The following is an 11,735-nucleotide window of genomic DNA, read 5'->3' on the forward strand; positions in this document are numbered from 1 at the left end:
AAACCTCTAAACAATAAACATGCCAGACCACATCGAGACTCCACTGTTGAGTAAGACCTGCTTATGTTGTGTACACACTTACAGTATTTGACCTTTTGTCCTCTGCATTACAGGATAACAAACAACAAGACTGAAAGATATCCAGGGTGAAATGCCAGAGAGGTTTGTAAAAGATGAAATTACCGCAATGTCTGTCAACTGGAATTTCACCAAGGTCGACCTTGCTGAGAGAGTGAATTGTTGGCAGGTTAGGATGTCCGTGACAGAGTGTACTTTTTGTTACTATTTCGAAACGAAGTTGGCTTCCAGCACAAAAGGATTCTTTCAAAGCAGAGAACGTGACGCACTTTTATTTGCCACAGGTGAAGCCTGAGCTGTGACTCCTCCAGGGCTCATTTTTGAACACATGCACGCATGACCCCAAAATGAAATACACACATGCAGCGTATTGACACTCAGCAGCCAAAAGAAGCAGATGGTGTTTCCTTCTAAGGAACTGGTGGCTGTCTGCAGGTCGTGTGCCGTCTCCACCTACCACATCCATCACTCTGAGGCAAAAGCAGGGAGGGGAACACAAGACTAGTAGCGGGGGCCCGCTCCTAAAAAAATCTCCCTCATACTGCGCTCTCTTGGAGGATGTGGTTACTTTCAAGGGACTGCACACTCAAGAGTTTCCAAATTTGTAACCCTTACATCACACACTCAGCGGGGCTACCGTTTTCCAAATTTACCCTCCAGAGGATTTTTTTTTAGAAGACTTTCTTCCTTTCTGTCGTCACTTTGATTAGGCCGGGCGGTGTTGAAAATTGAAGCTGTTATGTGTGATGAATAGCTCTACCTGTGCTTGAGGAAACATGTTCCCCAACAGTGCAATGTGGACACACCCTGAACTGACCTGCAGCTGTAAACACACACGCAGACGCACCTGCCAAGTATGAGTCACGCACAGTGGGCGGGGCCAGGGGAGCGCAGCATGAGCTCATCCTCTGGCTTCCCGCACATTCCCACATCTCATCTCCACCTCCCCCGCTCTCTCTTTGTCTTTCCATCCCCTCGTACCTGCCTCTTCCTGCTCCTCCCTCTTCACCTTTTACATATCCCTTCTCCATTGTGTGTTTGTGTGCGTGTGTTTGTTTGTGAGCGTGCTCTTTCTCCCGTGCCCTCTCTATCATCGGAAACAGGAAGGGGTGTGTGTGAGAGTCTGTAAGGTGGGTTTTTGTTCACCCGTGGCCAGGTAAAGAGGCGGGGCGGTGTGTTGTGTTCTCTGTGTGTGTTGGTAGAGATTACAGTCGAAGCAGCCAGTGTGAGAAACAGGAGATGCACAAGAAGCGTGAGAACGCTACCTGGAAAACAGCTGGGAATGTCCGCTGAACAGGCTGACCGAACAGACATGTGTATACTTAGAAACACGCAGACACACACGCACACTAATACATGCAAGTGAGCAACAGACACTCACATTCCTGGGAAATATATGCTGGGTCAGACCCAACTGGGACTTCCATACTGACTGATTTCTCAAGAATCATAGTTTCAGCGTCTGGGAACTTGTGGCACCACCACATCCTTCTGAGCTTCGTCTTTCCTCTCTCTTTCAAATATTCAGATCAGATCATTTTTCTTCCTCTAATGCAGGCGTTGTCGTCTCCGTTTGTTTACTAGGTTTACTACAGTGTGCATGTGTGATCCGTGTTTGTGTGTGTCTGTGTGTGTGTTTAAAAAGTGGATGGGAAGAAACAGTTTCTGCATTCTCAGATTTCACTGAAGAAAACAGGAAGTTGACTCTTGTTTACTCTCTTGTGTACTTTAGCGGGCCGATTATGCAACACTGAGAAGATGACACAAGGTGTGTTCAAGCGCTGCGTGTGTACAGTATCTGAGGGAGCGAGGGAGAGAGCGAGATAAGCAGTTGATAATCACTCACCATGGTGGAAACACATAGGAAGGGCTATTTGAATGGTGCCCACAGCGAAAGAAGGATCTTTTACACTCACGCACATAAACACACACAAGAGTTAAATGGGTTTGCCTCCTAGTACGTGCTCTCTCTCTCTCCCTCTCTCTCTTGTGAACCTGTCATCCATCCTCTCCCATGCAGTATATATACAAATATGGTGAAAACATTCCTGTATGCAGAAGTGTTTGCATTCCTGCTCGTTGGATCTGTGGGAAATCTCTGGGAACCTGAATATAGATGAATCTGTGCAGCACCAGACCACGTCTGAGTTTGATGAAATACAAATATTCAGCTAGGGATGCATCCAGCACAGTTTGTGGTGTCTCCTGTGCTGAAAGGAAACCACGATCGCCAACTTTGGCTCAGTCCCTTTTTCCAGTTTTTAGCCCTACCCTTGTTTGCGAGTGCCCTTTTGCCCCTCAGAACAGAGTTACAAGGGACAGTGGTTCGAAATCTCCACCTATGAAACAGGACATCCCTTCAAGACCCTCATGTGTCATCAGTTATCGACCATACCGTTTATGTAAAGTAAAGTAAGTAAAGGTCAAGTACCTCAAGCATGAATGTCTTAATATATGTGTGTAGGGGATCTTTAAGTCAGTCATTAGAGAAATGTGGTGAAATCTTCTGTCTTCAGTCCAAAACAGAGGTCCAAGATCTCTGAGGCACATTTCACAGTGACTGACTTAGATCCAAAAACAGCATCAATATCAAAATTCAGGCAGTGTCAGATGTGTATGAATAAATGCTCACGATAATGTGTCTCTGCCTTCGTTTTTTCTCTTTCTATTTACAGCGTAGTGCTACCGTTCACTAAGCATTCGTCACACAGCCTGACATTCCTCATTTGTGATATTGTAAGGTCTGACATACGTAGATTGCAACCAAGATTGAGATTGTGACATTCAATAAAACTGCAAGAATGCTGTTATCACACAGTATGTGGGGGTCTAAAGTCAGCCCTCGTGGAGGTTACAATGGTAGTCACATTTTTTATTCCCAGTCAGGAAGAATACATGTATTTATTTGTTGTTGTTCAAAGTAACCTCTTTCTCTCTCTCTCTAATGCACTCGGCCTCCCACATGCACACCATCATGCAGAAAACATGTGCATGCACGTCAGCTGAGGCTGGTCACACAAACCAACTGAGGACCGATTGTTGTGGGGGACATCCACAAATGGCACACACACATACACACATGCACACACACACGCGGACACTAATGTAGTGGCCGTGTCCCAGACAGCTTTCCGGAAGGAAGCCATTTCCTGTGGAGCTACTGCAGGTCCCTGTCCATAAGGCCGATGACTCCCTGGGGCAAGCGGCTACTTTACGCTGCTCGTATGGACCTATCCACTGATGCACAACCAGCCCCCCCCCTCCCAAACACACACACCAGCTGACATGTGGAGGATATTCACAGGCAGGCAAGTTCATTGAGTTCACATGATCTCCCTGTCATAGTCATTTGCATTGTTTTATCTTAAATACCTGAGTCATTTTCTTACGTACAGTCTAAGCTCAGGTATTATCCTCTGTTTGACTCTTTCGGCACACAGTATTTCAGTTCTTTTTTAAAGACAGACACTAAATGTCCAGCAGCTTGCCCTATATCCCTTCTCTATGATTTAATGAGATAAATTAGTCTTTAATTAAACTTTAGCAGGAAGAAGGAGAGCAGGACTAGTGTGGGGGACAGTCATAGATGAGGTTTGGTTTACAGAATATGTCACACTTTGCTCTCCGGGAGTTTGCTCTCATTAGCCTTCTGGCTTCTGGGACAAATTTGCCTAATGGAAGAGACTTTACCTCCAGGCCATCATTCCATCCGTCAGTCAACCTGTCTACAACCCGCCCCCTTCTTTCCAGCTGTTCTCCTCCACCCCGCTTCATCTTTACTGCCCACATACTTGGGATTTAAGTACAAACATGTCATGTCCCAAACCTGAAAGCCAACCCCTCCTCCCATCCAAACACACACCACTAGCCACCATTGTAGACAATTACAAATACTTCTCAGCATTAATTACCATTTTAATTAGCAGGGCCGCGAGAATGAATAATCTGACAGCATATGGCTAAGGGTGAAAAATCATAATCCTATCACATTGTTATTTATTCCCTCCCAGTTGCAGGGGCTGTTTCAACACGCTGGTCTAATTACTATAGCTGGGGGTGGGGACTGGAAGCCAAGCACAGAAAACAATAACAATGCTAATGCTGGAGGCAACACGAGGTTAGACCGACACCCATTTCTTGATGCGCTCTTTCTCAATGAGAAGCAGGGGCTTTAAAAACAAGGAGGGACATGGGAAATCAAAGATATGTCGTCTCTTTTTCTAATGAGGTTTTCCTTAATGAAAGAGGCCGGACAGTGAATTGAAACATCTGCTCCGGCGAGCGCCCAATCAACCGTAAGATGAAAAGCTAGTGTATGTTTGTGACGCAACAAGGAGGAGAGGAGGAAAAGAATGAAAGAGGCGAATGGCTTTCTTAAATAACATCATTATTTATTGCATGTGTCTATAAAGAATCAATACAATCTAAAGCAATGAACTAAGTTTAAATTATCATCTCTTAGTAGCATCACAATATGCAAGATATGAAATATTTACAATGAAAGACACAGCAAGAGAAGCCAGGGCCCATATCGTATAACCTTTAGATGCCGAATAAAAACTTTGAAACATTATCCAAATGCAAAAAACACTGCTCATAAACATCAAGAGGCTCGATTAGCAAAAAACACACAGAAAAAAGTTCTCATTTCAAATATGGAGGAGGGAAAAAAAACGTACAAACAGCAAAAGTCTGATTTTTGAAGGTTTAACAAACATTATCAACAGTATTTATACATTTGGTACGTCTTTGTAAACTAATTTTCAAAAGTGTAAATATTGCATATATGCCATTTGTGTTGTACCTAAGTATCAAGAATTAATAATCATGTCAAGTATTAATGATTTCTCTTAAAATCTTTTTTTTTTTTTCTTTTTTCAGAATTACAGCATTAGAAAATGTCCTCGTAGTGGCATCCATCTCACAACACTATCCTATGACAGTTTAAAAAAAGAAAAAAAAAAAAAAAAAATCAAAGCCAAACCGTACTGGTTAGCGTATAACTTAATTAGTGCTTTTGTTGTATCAGAAAGTTCACTCAAACACATATTATGTACAGTACAAACAACATAAGTTATTTAACTTAACATCTCTCAAAGGTTCTCAGCGTTTGCGTAAATGTAATTCTCTGTAACATCGTCGCACTATTTACAGTATATAGGCAAAGGTTATGTACCAGTGAATTCAGATAAATAATCAGACACTTCCCCTGGTTTGTGTCTGTGTTGTAGTTTCCGTTCGGTACCTCTGCGTGTTGCGCTGTTGCTGTTGTTGCAGTTGTGTTGTTTTGTTGCTCGGAACATAGCATGTACTACATTCAACGTGTCTTGTGTTACAATCTAGAAAGTTTGTAAGTGCAAGACCATGCATTAGCTCCTGTGTGTCCCGCTTGGCTCTCTCTCAGCTCGAAGTGGATTCAAGCTATCGAGCGGCTCGTTGCGTCGTGCGTTCGCCACGTTGCTCGGGCCCCGCCTGCGCGACGGAGCTCCACAATGAGGCATCAGGTGGGATTATGCGAGTTTCTGAGCAGTCCAGTTACTCTGTATAAATAGCTTCAAACATTCATGTTCCCGTCTCTTGTCGTGACAGGTCATAATAACATAACCTGGGTGTGCAGGGTGTCACAGGTGAACAGCGGGCGAGTAAAGTGTATAAAGGTGCTGAGGCGTGGGCTCAGACAGGCCACAGATCTGGTGGTCAGGTCCAGTTGGTTCATGCTGCAGTGTTTGGATGTGTGACTCAACGTCAAGTATTCCTCTAAAGTCCTCTGGGTGCTCTTTAATGTGTATGAATCGTCCATCTCAGGCTTATTAATAAATATATTACTCTGGATCTTTAATACATAATCTTGTCATAAATGTAACATGGGGAGAGAAGGAACTTAATCTCGGAGAGGCTGGCTCTCACTCGGCTCTGGTCAACATTCGGTCTTGTAGGATGATTGGTTAAATCTTTGATATACTGCGTGTTTATAGGTCAAAACTTAAAAAGGTCCATCAGACAAGAGGAGCTGATGGTTAGAGTAAGGCTTTGGATTGGTGGTTTTAAAAAACATTCACCTCTGAAAATAAATATTTTATATATATTTCTACTGTGTGAATTGGTGCCAACCTGGTTTTTTGCTGAGGTAGGTTTATTTTTTTTAAGCAAATGTTAAATCTGATTTTTAAATATGTTCATAAATGCCACCTCTTTTATTTTTGCAGTACAATCTGTATACAAATCCACACACACACTTTGTCAAATGCATACATACATGATAAATAAATAAATATATGTAATCTGTATGCATGAAAGGTTTTTTTTGCATGTGTGTGTGTGTGTGTGTCTGTGTGTGCTGTCCAGGTTTGGTTCACAGGTTTTCAGGTGACAGTAATCTGGCGACTATCGGCTGAAGCCAAAAGAAAACCAGCTGAAAGTGAATGAATGGCATTAACAACAATAATAATAATTAACAAACAATATTCTGCAGGATAATTTTGCAGGCCTACGCACGGAGATAAATAGTTACCTATCTATAGTTAGAGTTAAGTTATTCTTTAAGTCATCTAGTACAGCAGCAGCAGAGATGGCGCCTGAATGTTTTGGTGCCCAGAAAAAGCGGAGGGGGGAAGATTTGGGGCAAGGGTCAAGTGTCCGTGTTGCCATGGCGATTGCCGTCCCCGTGACCCGCGAAGGTGGCGGAGAGGTCAAAGGACATCGGCTGCGGCGCATGGTCCAGCTGTCGCCTGCGCGACCTCGTCACTTGGCTGCAGCGAAATCCGACGTTCAAGGGAATAGGAGGCAGAGGAGAGGTGGGGGAGGGCTGGAGGAGACATCAGCCTTCATTCTGAAAGAAGAAGAAGAAGAAAAGAATACGAGTGAGTCATGAAGTTGAATCGAACTGAATGAGATCTATGTCTTTTTATTAAAGGTGCACTATGTAGTTTTGGGGAAGAAATTTGAATCCGATGAGAAAGATCTTTTTATGCCTAAATGTTTTCATGACTGAATAAACTGAATAAACAAACTGACCTTAAAGGGCAACACACTTTCATACTGTTTTGCTTTGTTTATATGTGGCGGACCCTGCCACCTTTCTAGCTTCAAACACTGTTCTGGGACCTTATTTTCCTCTGAGAACAGCTTGTTTATTCAGTTACCAAAAAATACATATATTTCAGAATTTGTCTTTTTAACTTATTAATATTGTAAATATTAAAATTCTGAGTTTGAATTTCTTCTCCAAAACTACACACTGCCCCTTTAAAGGTAATATTAGTACATACAGTATGTGTGATTTATTTTGTAGGACGGAGCAATAGAGGAGCGATGGGAGGTCAAACGGATACCCCTACTCTGTGACCAAGTAAGGAATAAGTGCTCTTCAAGCGCCTGCCTTTGTGTGTTTGTGTGCTCATATGTGTGTATGTGTGTGTGTGTGTGTGTGTGTGTGTGTGTTCCTCAGCTGGTAGACACTGAAGTGGCAGGTGCTTTCACGGCAGGGGAAAAACAGAGTGGCATTTAGCACTGTGCAGCTGACACAGGGCAGTCTCCAATGACGGCAGAAGAGACGGCAACAACACTCCCAAACACAACAACACACGCCAACTCACACAGGTATTCCTGATTGCACACCTACTGTAGCCACATAAACAAAACTTTCTCCCACACACGCCACAGTTGTGTATTCTCACATACTATAAAAACACCCCGAGTCTTCAGAGTGTCGCTTTTCTCCCAGTGGAAAGCTGTGCTGACCCTTGCCCCGCTGTACTTGTTTGTGAGGTTTCATTTGCATGCAGAGCTATCAGATGGGAGCGGAAGTCTTGGCTGACACACACACACACACACACACACACAACAAACACTCACACACACACATAGCCTCTTTGCGCGGCGGCATTTCTTCCCTCGCTCGCTGTCTCCTCTCCCTCTTCCCCGGCCGCAAACAAGAGCCGTTTTCACAAAGCTGGATGTGATCGTCATTCTCTAAAACAAACCTTTCATTCAGTCCGAGCCGTTGCCCCCTCCTCAACTACTCCCACCATAACACCAACACACACACGTCTGTTCTCTCTCTTTGCCCTACACATGCACGCTGTACAAGAAAAGCACAGGCTGATGTCAAATCTGAAGCTGTGATGACCAAAACATCAGAGAGCAACACTGAAGAGGCTGACACTCGGGGGTTTTGTCTGAGAGGCAAAAATATGGAACTAAAAATAAAAACATCGATGAGGCCACCTGTGCTGGCTGAGCTCTCTTCAGTGTCACGGCTGTCAGAGTGAGGAGAAACACCGGGGTGGGAAGTGGTGGAAAAACCACGGTAACAGAATCAACCTGACAGAGAGGAAAGGGAATGCAGTGAGGTCATGGGACCGACGGTCCTGAACAATCTGAGTGTGTGTTTGTGTGCGTTACTGGAGGGGCTGGGCCGGTGGCCTGTAGAGGCAGACACTTGGGTGAGAATGACTGCGATCTGCCGGGAAGGAGAGTTGAATCACTCACAGCTCCGATTAGCAACCAGGTGTAGCCATGTACATAAACACACACTCACGGAAAAGATTATATTGTGTGAACAATGGTTGCTTTAGGACAACGAGGCGTTCAGGGACCCACTATTCAAACACATGCTGATCGGAGAAATGTGTGGGTGGGCAGGGGAGATTTGGGGGAGAGGGAGAGAGCGGGGGGAGGGGGTTATTGAGAGAAGGGGACAGAGGTCCAGCGAGGGGAATGAACCCAATGGCCCCGACCCCTCCCCTTTTTGGAGCATGCACGCACACACACGCACACACGCACACACACACACAAACACACCCCTCCCAACAACCCGCGTCTGTGCCCCCTGTCCCAACCCACACACACACACACACACACACACACACACACCCAAGCTCTCTGTTCATTATTTATTTAGTTTTCAGAGGCTAAATTTAGCCGTGCTCCATTCAGGGCTACAACACACACACATACACACACACACTCGTAGGCATGTATTAGGAGGCTCCTCTCTGGTGCTTCAGAAGCAGAGTAAACATGTCCCCATGTCTGTCGATGCGCCGCCTGCTCAGCTCGAGTGGCTCCGTGTGGCTGCAGAGCTAAATGAATGGGTTTCAGAGGGAGGAGGGGGGGGGGACCACTCTAGCTGTATTTCTGAAAATGAAGAGGATCATCAGCTGCACACGAGCTTCTGCAAACAGCACAGCTGATGTTGTGAGCAGGTTTCCTCCTCCAGACAGGTGAAGATCAGCAGGCTCAGATCTGCTCTGTTTACATTCCTGCCCCGCTGGCTCCTCCCTGATCTACAGCAGCGACTCCAGCAAACAAACACTGACTGACTGACTCCTCACCTCTGACCTCCCTCACGTCCGTCTGACAAAACAACAACAACCGCCGCTAGCCACCAGCTGAAAGCCTGGAACTATGAATTGTTTGCCGTCTTTTTAACAAAATCAAAAAGTTGCTTATACATTTCCTATCATTGACTAATTGCTCCAGATGTAAAAGCATCCTAAGCAATAGTGTAATTATTTTTGCAAGCTACCAAACCTCCCTAGAATCCACAAGACAAAACCAGTATTACACACAAGCAACATCCAGACAAAGACCTATGCTTAACTTTTCAGCACACCTCTACAGAGCAGCATTAACACAGCATCCAGGTCCAAAGAGAGACAGAGAAGCGTTTTAATGTTTATGAATGAAAAACTTCTGACTGGGCCAGAGGCCAGTAGGCTGAGCTGACCTGGTGTGTGTAAGCACTGGTTTTGTCATGACAGCAACAGCTTATCGCACGTATCTTATCTCTACCGCATATGTCGATATATGTGCATACCCCCATATTTTGCTGACCTAGATGTTTTTTTAAATAAGAATGTCACAAACATGATGCCAGAATAACTAGCTGGCAGCACCTAAGCCTTTTTTTCACATTTTATTTCTTTGGTTGTGTGGTTTTATTTTATTTATGTTTAATCTATTACGGATATTTTCAATATTTTAAGTCTGAAAAATAAGAATTAAAAATTCATTGCTCTTTTTTTAAATCAATTGCCAACTATTTTGATAATCGATTGAAGGTGCAATATGTAGGAATTAGCCACTTATTGAATTCATACAACTAGGGGCAGCATATAACCAGGGTAACCACTAACTCCTGCTAACTGAAGCTGCTGCTAGCTAGTTATCTCAGTTATCTCAGTTAACCGTGCAGCCGGCGGTCCGGTCTATGAGCTTGGAGTGTTTGTATGAAAACGGACAGGCTAGCTGGTTAGCATGCTAACTTCCCTAGATATCTCTTCAACACAATACAAAGATGTCTTTGAATGTTTTTTCTTCACATTCTGCTGACAATTAGTTAATTTTAATCAGTTTTGAGTAATATTTCAAGTTTGATTATTTTCTGCCTCTATAACAGCAAACTGAAAAATCTTTGGGTTGCGGACAAAACAATACAGGGCCTCATTTTAGACTTTGGGAAACACTGATCGACATTTATCATTTTATAAATCCAACAATTCAATTCATCAAGAAAATCATTGACGGATTCATTGACAATGAAAATAATCATTAGATGGACCTGAGATAAAATGTCTTAAAATGTCAATAAAACATTTTATTGCAATTATTTCTCAGACAATGTATCATCCATGAAAAATGGTTATCGTGACAGGCCTAGCAAGTACTACTCTATGTGGCATGTGCACTCATGTAACACACACAGAAGCTCTATCTCTTCTTCTACCTCCAGACAAAACAAGCTACTCAACAATCCTGAAGTGAAAGTAATCCTTCTTACCTCCAAGCTAAATTGAGGAGATGGTAGGCTGACTTTGTTTTTATCTAACGCTGGAACATCCCGTCCTACTTTACTCAAAGAGTTATGTATCAGACGGCCGGGAGCACAGTGCATGTGTGTGTGAGGAGGGGAGGGGTGCGCTGGACAGGTGAGGACAAAGACTTTATGTTCCTCAAAACACTGTATCTAATGAAATAATCGAGTTGAGGCAAAGTTGAATGTTCTAGGCTTAAAATAGGCTGCAAAAGTAAAACCTATGATGTATGAGCATGGTCGTTAAAGGTGCACTATGTAGTTTTGGGGAAAAAAGAAAGGGTTTTTTTTTTATACCTAAACAAACTAAATAAACAAACTCACTTTGTGAGTCACTTTCTGACCTTAAAAGGACGACACAGTTTCATACTGTTTTACTTTGTTTATGTGTGGCGGACCCTGCCACCTTTCTAGCTTCAAACAGTGTTCTGGGACCTTATTTTCCTCCGAGAAAAGCTCGTTTATTCAGTTATGGAAAAGATAAATATTTCTGAGTGTGTATTATTACATCATTAATATTGTTAAATTTGGATTTTTCTACATACTGCCCCTTAACTAGAAAAGTGCACTTTTTCTTTCATACTATATGTACGATGACGGTATGCGCACACAAAATATCAATCCCGAAAGCCTCTCTCTGCAGGACCATGCTGCAGTAAAGAGATTATTGGTTAGCAGCCAGTGCTTGATTCTCTCATTTCAGACTATCCATTGGCTCATGAACACACCGTAACAAAACACATTTCTAAGGCTGCAGCTATTACCATTCTCATTTCCATTAATTTACTATCAAACAACTGCTGATTAATTTCCTGTCGACTGACTAATCGTTGCACGATCA

General features: G+C 43.4%; 1 protein-coding gene across 1 annotated transcript in view; it reads right to left on the reverse strand.

The window, feature by feature from the left end:
• Positions 1–4,448: 4,448 nt before the first annotated feature.
• irs2b (insulin receptor substrate 2b) overlaps positions 4,449–11,735 on the reverse strand; it is a 14,702-nt gene continuing 7,415 nt past the window's right edge. Inside the window, exon 2 of the mRNA XM_084362118.1 lies at positions 4,449–6,907. Coding sequence (XP_084218244.1) covers positions 6,903–6,907 — 5 coding nt within the window. The 3' untranslated portion in view covers positions 4,449–6,902. The remainder of the gene's footprint in view (positions 6,908–11,735) is intronic.

The sequence above is a fragment of the Pagrus pagrus genome (genome assembly GCF_965226575.1).
Source record: "Pagrus pagrus genome assembly, chromosome: 9".
Classification (NCBI taxonomy): domain Eukaryota; kingdom Metazoa; phylum Chordata; class Actinopteri; order Spariformes; family Sparidae; genus Pagrus; species Pagrus pagrus.